Genomic DNA, 13947 nt, shown 5'->3' on the forward strand with positions numbered 1-13947 from the left:
ATCAGTAGCTGATACCCCCTTTCCCATGAGAAATCATTTCCTATTCTCAAACGGATCATCAGGGGGCTCTGTATGGCTGCTGTTTGTGGTGAAACCCCTCCCACAGTGTGATGTCAGCGCCTCAGACCTTTGAGGTCCTGACATCACACTGTGGGAGCCTTGTTGCAGTGTGGGAAATAACTGCTGTTTCCAACTGCCAAAAATGCAAGCGGCATCTCCTTCCAGTGACATCACCTGCCAGCAGTAAAAATGTCACCATATGATAAATCCACAAACAAAAAGCAAAGATGTCCATGGCATAAGAATAACAACTGACTACTGAATAGTCAAAAAGTAACAATTTATTCAGAACTTATCCAAAAATATAAAACCATTAAAATCACGCAGCGGTTGGCAAAATACTATAATGCCATATAATATACAAGTGGTATATTGTAAACAGATACCAATAACAAACATAAGTAAATTGCAAACAGACTCTAGATCTAGATAGCAGTATTCAAAAGGCAATATGAGCGGTCTGCAAAGGCAAGAAAGATAACATGAAAGGAAAATAGAGGAAGTGTCTCACCCACTGCAATGATAACTTGTTCTCCAATGAAGAAACTGGTTTTCGGAACTCATGAGAAAGTCCTGTGGGCTGGCGACACAAGTTATCATTGCAGTGGGTGAGACACTTCCTCTATTTTCCTTTCATGTTATCTTTCCTACATAATTATTGTAAAAATTAAGCACTTTTTTATAAAAAAAAAATTCACTGGAGTTCCCCTTTAACTGTTTGAATGCTGTTCTGCTTCCAGTGGTTTTTTCTAGCAGTAGCTTTTTTGCTGTAAAAAATATTTTAGAGCAAAGAAGGAATACTGAGTTTCATACTACTTTAGAGAGATAAACAGATAAGGGGGAATATACACTAAATAGTGGTAAAATACAGGTCGTTCTAAAAAAAATTAGCATATTGTGATAAAGTTTATTATTTTCTGTAATGTAGTGATAAACAGACTTTCATATATTTTAGATTCATTACACACAACTGAAGTAGTTTAAGCCTTTTATTGTTTTAATATTGATGATTTTGGCATACAGCTCATGAAAACCCGAATTTCCTATCTCAAAAAATTAGCATATTTCATCCGACCAATCAAAGAAAGTTGTTTTTAAAACAAAAAAAAGTCAACCTTCAAATAATTATGTTCAGTTGTGCACTCAATACTTGGTCGGGAATGCTTTTACAGAAATGACTGCTTCAATGCGGCGTGGCATGGAGGCAATCAGCCTGTGGCACTGCTCAGGTGTTGTGGAGGCCCAGGATGCTTCAATAGCAGCCTTAAAGAGAACCTGTACTGAGTAAAAATATTTAAAATAAACACATGAGGTAACTTCAAGTGAACATTACAGAGTTACCTTGCCATCAGTTCCTCTCAGAAGCTCACCATTTTCTTCTGACAATAATCCCATCCAGTTCTGACAATATTTTGTCAGATCTGAAATATATCAGTTGCTGTCAGTAAAATATCAGTTGCTGTCAGTTATAGCTGAGAGGAAAACCGATGTACCAGGTAATGTTCATGTTTCCCTATGGCTCAAGTGGGCGATGTTACAGTTTAACTGTGTGCTGACCAGAAAGCTGTTATGGGGTAATGGCTATTTTCAAAATGGAGGACGGAAAATTCCCTTAATCATAGTGAACAAATAGGACGCGGGACAGGAGAAAGACACTGAGGAGTAGACTACATGGAAGGTAAGTATGACTTGTGTATGCTTATTTTGACTTTTATTTTCAGTACAGGTTTTCTTTAAGCTCGTCCAGAGTGTTGGGTCTTGCATCTCTCAACTTTCTCTTCACAATATCCCACAGATTCTCTATGGGGTTCAGGTCAGGAGAGTTGGCAGGCCAATTGAGCACAGTAATACCATGGTCAGTAAACCATTTACCAGTGGTTTTGGCACTGTGAGCAGGTGCCAGGTCCTGCTGAAAAATGAAATCTTCATCTCCATAAAGCTTTTCAGCAGATGGAAGCATGAAGTGCTCCAAAATCTCCTGATAGCTAGCTGCATTGACCCTGCCCTTGATAAAACACAGTGGACCAACACCAGCAGCTGACATGGCTCCCCAGACCATCACTGACTGTGGGTACTTGACACTGGACTTCAGGCATTTTGGCATTTCCCTCTCCCCAGTCTTCCTCCAGACTCTGGCACCTTGATTTCCGAATGACAAGCAAAAGTTGCTTTCATCCGAAAAAAGTACTTTGGACCACTGAGCAACATTCCAGAGCTGCTTCTCTGTAGCCCAGGTCAGGTGCTTCTGCCGCTGTTTCTGGTTCAAAAGTGGCTTGACCTGGGGAATGCGGCACCTGTAGCCCATTTCCTGCACACACCTGTACACGGTGGCTCTGGAGGTTTCTACTCCAGACTCAGTCCACTGCTTCCACAGGTCCCCCAAGGTCTGGAATCGGTCCTTCTCCGCAATCTTCTTCAAGGTCCGGTCACCTCTTCTCGTTGTGCAGCGTTTTCTGCCACACTTTTTCCTTCCCACAGATTTCCCACTGAGGTGCCTTGATACAGCACTCTGGGAACAGCCTATTCGTTCAGAAATTTCTTTCTGTGTCTTACCCTCTTGCTTGAGGGTGTCAATGATAGCCTTCTGGAAAGCAGTCAGTCTTACCCATGATTGCGGTTTTGAGTAATGAACCAGGCTGGGAGTTTTTAAAAGCCTCAGGAATCTTTTGCAGGTGCTTAGAGTTAATTAGTTGATTCAGATGAGTAGGTTAATAGCTCGTTTAGAGAACCTTTTCATGATATGCTAATTTTTTGAGATAGGAATTTTGGGTTTTCATGAGCTGTATGCCAAAATCATCAATATTAAAACAATAAAAGGCTTGAACTACTTCAGTTGTGTGTAATGAATGAATAAATGAATGAAAAAATATATGAAAGTCTAATGTTTATCAGTACATTACAGAAAATAATGAACTTTATCACAATATGCTAATTTTTTAAGAAGGACCTGTACATGTGCACACATAATTTTACTGGGCATTATTATTATTTATTGTATTTATAAAACGCCAACATATTACGCAGCGTCAATATGTTGCGTAATGCATTGTAAACTTTGTGAGTTCTGCACACACACATTGGGCTTCATTCACTAACCGGCGCCGGAGTGAAAAGCCACTTAGTGCCCCAAAAGTAGCTTTGCGCGCACTAACAGCCTCGCAAAGCTACATCGCGCACAGCACCGTGCGCGCAGTGCAGTGCGCCGGTAATAGTGCGCAGTGCAACGATAACGCTGCACCCGCTGCCCTGTGAACGTCGCACCCGGGTACGCCGAAAACTGCGCAGTGGGTACCCCTGAAGCGACGCACTGATGTGCCGCTTCGGGTGCACCCAACGCGCTGTTTTTGGCGCACTGGGTGCAAAGTTTACAGGGCAGCGGGTGCGATGCTACCGTCGCACTGCGCACTATTACTGGCGCACTGCGCTGAGTGTGCTGTGCACACCGCTGTGGGCGATGTGTGGACGCAAACCGCCCCGCTAGGTATTAAGGCTCACTAACCGGCTTAGCGCCGGTTAATGAATCAAGCTCATAAAGTTTAAAGAGACACTGATGCGAAAAAAAATATGATATAATGAATTGGTTGTGTAGTACAGATAATTACTAGAAGATTAGTAGCAAAGAAAATGTTCTATTTTTATTTTCAGTTATGTAGTGTGTTTTATAACATTGCATCATTCTTTAATATTTGCAGTTTACACACTACTCTGCATTCTAAATGATTTTTCATAGCAGCCCAGTGAACTATTGACCTGTCCTCTGGAGAGAAAAAGAAAATTCTTCACTGACAGTTGAGATAATAAACTTCAGAAGACAGACCTCTCTGCCACTTTGAAAGCCTTGGAGCTTAAAGAGAAACTCTGACCAAGAATTGAACTTTATCCCAATCAGTAGCTGATACCCCCTTTTACATGAGAAATCTATTCCTTTTCACAAACAGACCATCAGGGGGCTCTGTATGACTAATATTGTGGTGAAACCCCTCCCACAAGAAACTCTTGAGTACGTACTGGCAGTTTCCTGCCTGTAAACCTTGCTGCATTGTGGGAAATAGCTGTTTACAGCTGTTTCCAACTGCCAAAAAAGCATGCAGCAGCTACATCACCTGCCAACAGTAAAAACGGCACCATGTAATAAATGTCAGAATGTAAATCAGGGATTTAAAAGATTTTACAATGTGCAAACACTGACTAAATCATTTATACATAATTATTGTAAAAATGAAGCACTTTTTTATTACATTATTTTTACTGGAGTTCCTCTTTAATGGCTTTTTTTTGCATAGAGATAACAACTGGAGTTTCTTAACTCTTCCTGTACTGGAAACTATTAGACTTATGTCTCTGATCCTAATTAATTTCTTAGCTGTACTACACATACAAATCATTATATCATAATTTTGTTTCCGCTTCAGTGTCTCTTTAATGCTCTTTACTAAATATAAATCATAGTTAAGTCAAATAAGTTGAGGTAATCCTATAAACGTCAAATGCTTTCAGCCCAAGGTATGTTATAGTGTCAGTTTGTAGATTCCCCATTTAAAGAGGAACGGTCATGAAAATCCTGAGATTGAAAATACTTACAAATAAGAAGTACTTTTCTTCCTGAGTAAAATGAGCCATAAATTACCTTAGAAATCTGACATTACCGGCAGATTTTGGGCTAGTCTTACTGGTGGGATTGCTGAGGGGATTCTCAGCAAGGCTTTTATTCTTTATAAATACATACCCTGAAAAATCTTTATACAAAGATGCTGGACACTACTTTGGCAGTTGGACAGAGCAAGTCCAAAATCTGTCGGTAATGTCAGATTTCTACAACCTACTGTAAGTGACAGCAACATAGGAGAAAGTAAATTTATGGCTCATTTTACTCAGGAAGAAATGTGCTTCTTATTTGTAAGTGTTTTAAATTTTAAGATTTTCGTGACAGTTCCTCTTTAAATGTCAATTAACAAACTATGGAACTATGGGGTTAATTTACTAAAGAACATTAAACACTTAAGACTATAAAAAAAAATTAGTTTTTTTTACCTGGGGCTTCCACCAGCCCCCTGCAGCTGTTCCGGGGCCCTTGTAATGTCGCTCGGATCCTCCTGTCCCCGCTGGCGGCTACTTCCGTTTTTGTCGACAGGCGCCGACAGGAACGTGAGTGATTCTTTGCGTTCCTGGCCGCAATAGCGGTATAGAGGGCGCTATTGTGGCAAGGAACATGAAGAATCACTCGCGTTCCGAGGCCTGTCGGCGCCTGTCGCCGAAAACGGAAGTAGCTGCTGGCGGTGCCAGGAGGATCTGAGCATCAGATGAGTAAAACTCATTTGTTTTTTTAGACTTTACGCAATTCATATAGCAACTCACACAAATTATATAACACGCTATGTACATGCACAACTTACATTGCATGTTACTCAAGCAATGTAAGTGATGCATGTATAAAGCGCATTACGCAATTTGCCCTTTAGTTGCTATGTAAATTGTGTAAATGCTGGTAATCATTATGAGCGGTATCTGCACATGTTAAGCAGGGGCGGATGGCCCATGACGCCAGGTGAAACAGGTTCATCCAGCGGCATAGGCCCTGGAGCGGGATCCCGCCTGCACCCCTCCCCCCTTCCTCCCCCATGGCCATCGTTCGTGTTACCTTCTGAGCTGGCGGCCACTTGCTCTATTAAAGTCCTCAGCCGGCCCCATCTCCTCCGTCATAGACCTGATTTAGAGCAGCGCGAGCCGCGGCTGCTGTGAAGAGGGAGGAAGTAGGACAGTGGTTTCCCTGGTAATGGCTATATACAGGAAATAAGTACTTCCTCTATATCGCCGCTACAGGGAATCGCTGTCCTGCTTCTTTTCTCTTCACAGCAGCCACGGGTCGCACTGCTCTGACTGAGGTCTATGACGGAGGAGAAAGGGCCTGCCGGGGACTATCCTGAAGGAAGCGTCCACCAACTCAGAAGGTAACACAAGCGGCAACCGCGGTGAAGGAGGGGGGAGTAGGCTGGCCACCTACTGCCTATACCAGGGCAACTATACTACCTATACTGGGGCAACTTTACTAGATACCTACCTATACTGGGGCAACTATACAACCTATACTGAGGCAACTATACTACCTATACTGGGGCAACTATACTATCTATACTGGGGCAACTATACTAGCTACCTACCTATACTGGGGCCAGTATACTACCTATCCTGGGGCCAGTATACTACCTATACTGGGGCAACTATACTAGCTACCTACCTATACTAGGGACAGTATACTACCTATCCTGGGGCCAGTATACTACCTATACTGGGGCAACTATTCTAGCTATCTATACAGAGGATTCACAATGGGATTTGTGCACGTCTGTGCACGTGCATGAGCGTACACAAAACGTGCACAAGCAACAGAGGAGTGCCTGCATGCACATGATCGCGGTGGCTGCAGATTTTAGTTCTAGACATAAGTCTCACATCCAGGAACCTCCAGTGTAACTAATTTGGATGTGAGACTTACCTCCAAAAACCTAAAGTGGTTAAATAGCCAAGAAACAGTGAGAGACAGATTGAGAAAAGGTTTTCCTGCAGGAAAGTTCAAATTGTCATTAGCTCTGCTTTGTTTTACAGCTTCAAATACAGAGTGTGGATTCTAAACTGGAAGTGTAAAAGTCTGCTGCAATGTTATACATAAAGCTATATGACTGAAAATACAAATATGAGACTCTTTTCTTTGCTGCTAATGTTCTATTTATTATTCATACTAGACATACAATTCTTTATCTCGTAAGTTGATTTTTTTCTACAGATTTGCTTTACTAAGGGGATAAAGTACAGAGGTAAAAATGATAACATGCATTACTCTTTCCCAGTAATTATGCCTATGGTCTCATTTTAACTTACAAAATACTCAGAATTTTGTTTTGTGAGTAAGTAGATAAAATTGTGTACTGGCGTTGCTATGCTACTGAAAAGATTATTGAGCAATTCTTCAGAAGAGTTTAACGGTAGCACACATTTCCTGTCACTTTCATATCAGGACATTACAGCAACAAAATGACATTGCTAGGACCGGTTTTGTTTCTGCTATTTTTGCACAGCCAGATCCTGGGTGAGTCTAAATGTTTATTTCTTCATACATTTTAACATTTGGGACAAAGCTAACTGTTTACAGCACAAAGTAGTGCAAACATCTTGTTTTATATGTTCTGTCCATATAGTATACTGCTTTAATGTATATAACATGGTGTAACTCTATCAATAGCCCAAAGCATTAAAAACATTGTGTGCTTTTATATAACCTTCTGATATATTATACTACTTTAATGTATATAAATTTGTATAACTGCCTCATGTAGGAGAAAAGTATTTGTTTTCATCTTAAATGAATTACGGTAAGGTTATAGGAAGCCTATATAAATATAAAATATATCAAATATAAAAGGCAGCAATGCCAACTTTCTTCTGCAAATAGTCACTGAATAGTTATCTGAAATTTGTATATTTGCAACAAGCATAGAGGGGCTGTATTCACTAAAATCTGAAAATCAATATGGGCAGGGCCCGCAATGCCATACAGGCAAAGGGGGCAATTGCCCCAGGACCACCGACTGCTGCAGGGGCCCCACACTGCTGGATCCCGCCAAGTGATCTCCCCTCACTGCTCTCCTAGGCCCCTTCAAAGTAGCTGCCAGGGCCGGGCCGAGGGAGACTTGAGTGTCACCCCTCCCCCAGCAATTGCAGAGTTGGCGAGCGGAAAGCTCACCTCTCCAGGTTCCCGCACAGGCTCAGATTCTTCTCCCCAGCGTCACTCCATACCGGTCTCCATTGCTGTAGCCAGCGTCTCTCATTATGTGCCTCGTCGGAACATGCTGGCAAATCACATGATTAGAAAAGCCATCTGCAGTAAAGAACTCTGGCCACTAGGTGGGGCTGAGAAGAAGACGCTGAAGATGCCAGAAGGCGGGAGAGGTGAGTGAGGGGGGATTACATTTCTGCCCAACTATTCCGGGGTCTGCTTCCTATTTCACGGAGGAGACTCTGCCTACCTATATTAAGGGAGACTCTGTCTACCTATACTGGGGGGACTCTACCTACCTATACTGCGAGGGGGGCTCTAACCACCTATACTGGTGGGAGGTAGGGGGCCTCCAGCTTAAAGAGAAACTCCGACCAAGAATTGAACTTTATCCCAATCAGTAGCTGATACCCCCTTTTACATGAGAAATCTATTCCTTTTCACAAACAGACCATCAGGGGGCGCTGTATGGCTGATATTGTTGTGAAACCCCTCCCACAAAGAAATTCTGAGTACGTACTCTTGGCAGTTTCCTGTCTGTGAACCTTGCTGCATTGTGGGAAATAGCTGTTTACAGCTGTTTCCAACTGCCAAAAAATATGCAGCAGCTACATCACCTGCCAACAGTAAAAATGTCACCATGTAATAAATGTCAGAATGTAAATCAGGGATTTAAAAGATTTTACAATGGGAAAACACTGACTAAATCATTTATACATGATTATTGTAAAAATGAAGCACTTTTTTATTACATTATTTTAACTGGAGTTCCTCTTTAAGTTTACTCTGGTGCCCGTCATGTGGGGAGCTCAAAAGAGTTGCTCTGTGTAGCGGTTGGTGTCAGCACACAGAGAGTATCTGATTATTGATGATCTGCAGTATCACCAACAATACAGACGTATACCTGATTATTAGTGATCTGCAGAATCACCAATAATACAAGTATGACTAACCTCTGGACACCTAGCAAAGTGTAAGTGTTTGGGTGCAACAGTAACCTTTAATAGTTTGATGAGACCTCACCAGAGGGGCTGGTAAAGGTACTATCAGTACACTATGCGTGCACTAGCGTTCAAGCTCCAGCAGGCTGGAGAGTACAATAACAAAGAGGCTGAATCTCCCGGGGAGCGGGTGACTCAGATTGTACTGTAGCCTTGGAGATACAATAATACTACAATGACAGATACCCTAAAAGAGTAGGTAAATGGGGCTGTACTACAGCTTAACAGAACTGTTCCACCAGAGGAGCTGGTGTAACTAGTACCTCACCTAAGGATGAGCGTAATGACCTAATTACGAATTTCCGAAATTTCGCGAAATTACTAAAATTACGATTTTAGCAGTAATCGAAATTTCGTAATTTTCGCAAATTACGCAAATTTTCGTAATTACGAAATTTAGTATTTTAAAGTTTGCAAAAGTTTCTATCCCTCTAGATGCCTAAAATGAATAACCAACCAACCTCCTCTCTCTCTCTCTCTCTCTCTCTCTCTCTCTCTCTCTCTCTCTCTCTCTCTCTCTCTCTCTCTCTCTCCAGAGATCTGTAGTATTTCAAAACCATACTCACATTCATGACATGTCCAGGGATCAAACCCAGGCCAACCACATGGAAGACAGCTATGCTCACCACCATACCACCAAACACACACTAAATAGACTGCTAACCTAAATCTTACTTGTAGACAGTCATATGAGACACATGCTGGGTGCAGGGCTTTGTGATTGGACCATGCGATAGAGTGAGGTGCAAAAATGAAATCATGCCTAGCAGAGGATGGTTTCACAGTGCTAAATGCTAGGCTGGCTGTGGTGCAATTGGTTAGTGTGTCTGGCTGGTAACAGCAAGGTTACAGGTTCAATTCCATCCAGGCATGTCTTTTCCTTTTGCGTTCAACAGTTGTCCAAACAGAGCCAACAGAGCCCCAGATAGCCATGTAGAGTTAGGTCACAGCTAGCCTGGCTGTGGTGCAATTGGTTAGTGTGTCTGGCTGGTAACAGCAAGGTTACAGGTTTGATTCCATCCAGGCATGTCTTTTCCTTTTGCGTTCGACAGTTGTCCAAACAGAGCCAACAGAGCCCCAGATAGCCATGTAGAGTTAGGTCACAGCTAGCCTGGCTGTGGTGCAATTGGTTAGTGTGTCTGGCTGGTAACAGCAAGGTTACAGGTTTGATTCCATCCAGGCATGTCTTTTCCTTTTGCGTGCGCGCGCTGCGCCATTGAACCCCATGGGGTATTTTGCGTGCGTAAAACTTTACGCATGCAAAACTTTGTGCTCGGTGTTTGGACAACTGTTGAACTCAAAAGGAAAAGACATGCCTGGATGGAATCGAACCTGTAACCTTGCTGTTACCAGCCAGACACACTAACCAATTGCACCACAGCCAGGCTAGCTGTGACCTAACTCTACATGGCTATCTGGGGCTCTGTTGGCTCTGTTTGGACAACTGTTGAACGCAAAAGGAAAAGACATGCATGGATGGAATCGAACCTGTAACCTTGCTGTTACCAGCCAGACACACTAACCAATTGCACCACAGCCAGGCTAGCTGTGACCTAACTCTACATGGCTATCTGGGGCTCTGTTGGCTCTGTTTGGACAACTGTTGAACGCAAAAGGAAAAGACATGCCTGGATGGAATCGAACCTGTAACCTTGCTGTTACCAGCCAGACGCACTAACCAATTGCACCACAGCCAGCCTAGCATTTAGCATTGTGAAACCATCCTCTGCTAGGCATGATTTCATTTTTGCACCTCACTCTATCGCATGGTCCATGGTCCAATCACAAAGCCCTGCACCCAGCATGTGTCTCATATGACTGTCTACAAGTAAGATTTAGGTTAGCAGTCTATTTAGTGTGTGTTTGGTGGTATGGTGGTGAGCATAGCTGTCTTCCATGTGGTTGGCCTGGGTTTGATCCCTGGACATGTCATGAATGTGAGTATGGTTTTGAAATACTACAGATCGAGAGAGAGAGAGAGAGAGAGAGAGAGAGAGAGAGAGAGAGAGAGAGAGAGAGAGAGAGAGAGAGAGAGAGAGAGAGAGAGAGAGAGAGAGAGAGAGAGAGAGAGAGAGAGAGAGAGAGAGAGAGAGAGAGAGAGAGAGAGAGAGAACTATTCATTTTAGGCTGAAACCTGAAAAAGTAAAATTTCGGTTGAAGACACAAAATTCGTCATTACGGGAGTGAAATTTCGATTACGATTTGAAAATTAATTACGAAATTACGAATTTGGGTCGTAATGTTAAATTTCGCATTCGTAATAAAAGCAGTTCGAAATTTCGAAAATTTCGGCTCATCTCTAACCTCACCAGTGGCGAGGGCCCACTGGTGAGTAGAATGGTCAGGCAGGCAAGGTTCGGCAACAGAGAGGTAAGTATTATATAAAATCGTGAGACAAGAGAGTAATCAGTAATCAGGCAGAGGTTCAGCAACAGGAAGACAGATGGGCAGAAGTACAGGTTCAGGAAACAGATTCAAAGTCAGAGTGCTAGACAGGAGATCAAAACAATAAGAATATCCTAGCCTGGGTGTGAAATCCTTGGCATCCCCCCCCACACAGAACTAGTCTAAACAAATAACAATGACAAGACTGCAAATTCCTAAGCTTGGTGTGAAATCCTTAGCATCAACACCAGGGAACTACCTAAGGTCTGCGCGCTCACACGCAAGTATTCACGACAACAGACAAAGTAGTAATGCAGCCCGGAGGCTTATGAAGCAGAGGAGACCTCACTGGCACACCCCCCTCTCATCAGTTAATCCTGGGCACCGTGGGTCTCCCCTGACGTCAGCCGACCAGCAGGTCTGCTGACGGGCTTCCTCCCCGCATAAAGCACCCGTCTATGCGCGCACCCGCGCGCTATGGCAGCCCCCTGCACGGAAGAACGTTCCTTCCTTGGCGTCCTGCACGCTGAACGGACGGATGGCCGCATGGAGGCAGCTGCGGCGGCGGTGCTGTTCGCCGCAGCTGCCTCGGATATTACACTCTGTGATTGTTTGCCCTTTGGAGCTCTTCACAAGTGAGTTATTAGACTGATTTAATGAATTACTATTCTTCTCTTTTTGCATCCATACGTTCCCCCATCCTGTGCCCAAGAACATATTCCTTGCACTGCAGTTGACCATAGCTTCAGGCAGAGCTGTGTGGAGGCTGATCCCTGCTGGTGCACCATTGCTGGATCAGCCAAAGTGAACCCCTCTGGCACCACGCTGTGCTGTGTAATTACGCTGGCGTTCGTGCAATAAAGCACTGCACAGGTTGCCTGCTCACTCTAGTTTAAGGAGGTAGAGAACATTCAGACTGATTAGTAAAAATTGATTAGGAAGGGTTAATGAAAATATGATTTTTTTTTTTCAACTGAAACCAATTTTGTGAAGTATCCAGGCTCATCCTTAGAGTGTAACATACATGAATCTCTGCTAACCTTATTGTTCAGTATGCTATACTGTATATAAGCTATGCTTAACTATCAGGACAAGAGAGTCCTCATTAATGCTTTAGTGTGACACTGTGCCTAGATGAACAGCAAACTGATGCTTCTCTCTATAGCCAGTGCAGGGGTTACCTCACATGCTGATTTTACATGAACATATGCAAACAACTAAATTAATATTACCTTATTGCTATGGATTTTCCTTGTAATGACTTTACAACATACGTTGTCGTTGACTAATAAGAACAAAAAAAGCAGTATTGGTTGTGTTCAATTGTTAAATACAATTTTGTAATTTAAACAATGGTGGTATCATATTTTCTAGCACTCAGTCTAACACCTGAACAGAAATACCAGGTGGTCTATCCACAAAAACTCCACTCTCGGCAAAAGAGAAACACCCAGGTACAGTGAAATATCGCATTGTCTTGTTCACAATGAGAATGTCACAGGAAAATAAAATGTTTTGGGGCGGTAGGAGGACAAAACGTGAGACTTGTTGATGCTAAAAGAAAACTGACTGTATTTTAGGATATGATCTGCCAGTGGGCTGCAAACTTTTGCCTCCACTTAGAAGACCCTTTTTCAAAGTACAACCCAAATTTTGGGGATAATTTGCACTCTCTTGATACTCTGCACTGTATTTAACCACTTTAGGTTCTGGGGTTTTTACCCTAAGGTTTCTTGGCAATTCTGGCATTTCAGCTGTTTCACTATGGATACAGCAATAACTGTTACAATACTTATGCCATCAAAGTCATATCTACTGTATATTGTTTTTTGAGGGATAACATAGGCTTTCTTTGGGTAGTATATTTTTCAAAAATTGTAAAATTTTATAGTCATTCTTTAGGGTTAGGTGCCAGCAGGGAGGGTCCTAAGTGTTAGGAATTGGTGGTGGTTCTTTAGTTTTAGACATTGCATGCAGGGAAAGAGAGTCTTAGGGTTAGACATCCCCAGTGGGGTTTTAAGGTTAGACATTGCCAGGGAATCTTATGGTTAGGAAGTGCCAGGGGGTCTTTAGGGTTAGGCATCAACAGGGAGGTCCTTAGGTCTAGCCATTAGCAGGAGGAGTCGGTTATGGTCACGGTAGTAGAGTTGAGCCGAACCTCCGATTTTAGGTTCGCGAACCGGGTTCGCGAACTTTCACGGAAGGTTCGGTTCGCGTTAAAGTTCGCGAACCGCAATAGACTTCAATGGGGATGCGAACTTTGAAAAAAAAAATTTATGCTGGCCACAAAAGTGATGGAAAAGATGTTTCAAGGGGTCTAACACCTGGAGGGGGGCATGGCGGAGTGGGATACACGCCAAAAGTCCCCGGGAAAAATCTGGATTTGACGCAAAGCAGCGTTTTAAGGGCAGAAATCATATTGAATGCTAAATGACAGGCCTAAAGTGCTTTAAAACATCTTGCATGTGTATACATCAATCAGGTAGTGTAATTAAGGTACTGCTTCACACTGACACACCAAACTGTTCACTGAACAGAACAGGTATGCAGTGGCGGGTTCACTGAACAGGTATGCAGTGGCGGGTTCACTGAACAGGTATGCAGTGGTGGGTTCACAGAACAGGTATGCAGTGGTGGGTTCACAGAACAGGTATGCAGTGGTGGGTTCACAGAACAGGTATGCAGTGGTGGGTTCACAGAACAGGTATGCAGTGGTGGGTTCACTGAACA

The 13947-nt window shown here is 43.0% G+C and overlaps 1 protein-coding gene across 1 annotated transcript in view; it reads left to right on the forward strand.

Annotated features, from left to right (window-relative positions):
* Nucleotides 1–13947, forward strand: part of LOC137562203 (zinc metalloproteinase-disintegrin-like 4a) — a 112704-nt gene that overhangs the window by 7175 nt on the left and 91582 nt on the right. The window contains exons 2-3 of the mRNA XM_068273535.1: nucleotides 7073–7144; nucleotides 12592–12671. Coding sequence (XP_068129636.1) covers nucleotides 7073–7144; nucleotides 12592–12671 — 152 coding nt within the window. The remainder of the gene's footprint in view (nucleotides 1–7072; nucleotides 7145–12591; nucleotides 12672–13947) is intronic.

This window comes from Hyperolius riggenbachi, chromosome 3 (assembly GCF_040937935.1).
Source record: "Hyperolius riggenbachi isolate aHypRig1 chromosome 3, aHypRig1.pri, whole genome shotgun sequence".
In the NCBI taxonomy this organism is placed as follows: Eukaryota; Metazoa; Chordata; class Amphibia; order Anura; family Hyperoliidae; genus Hyperolius; species Hyperolius riggenbachi.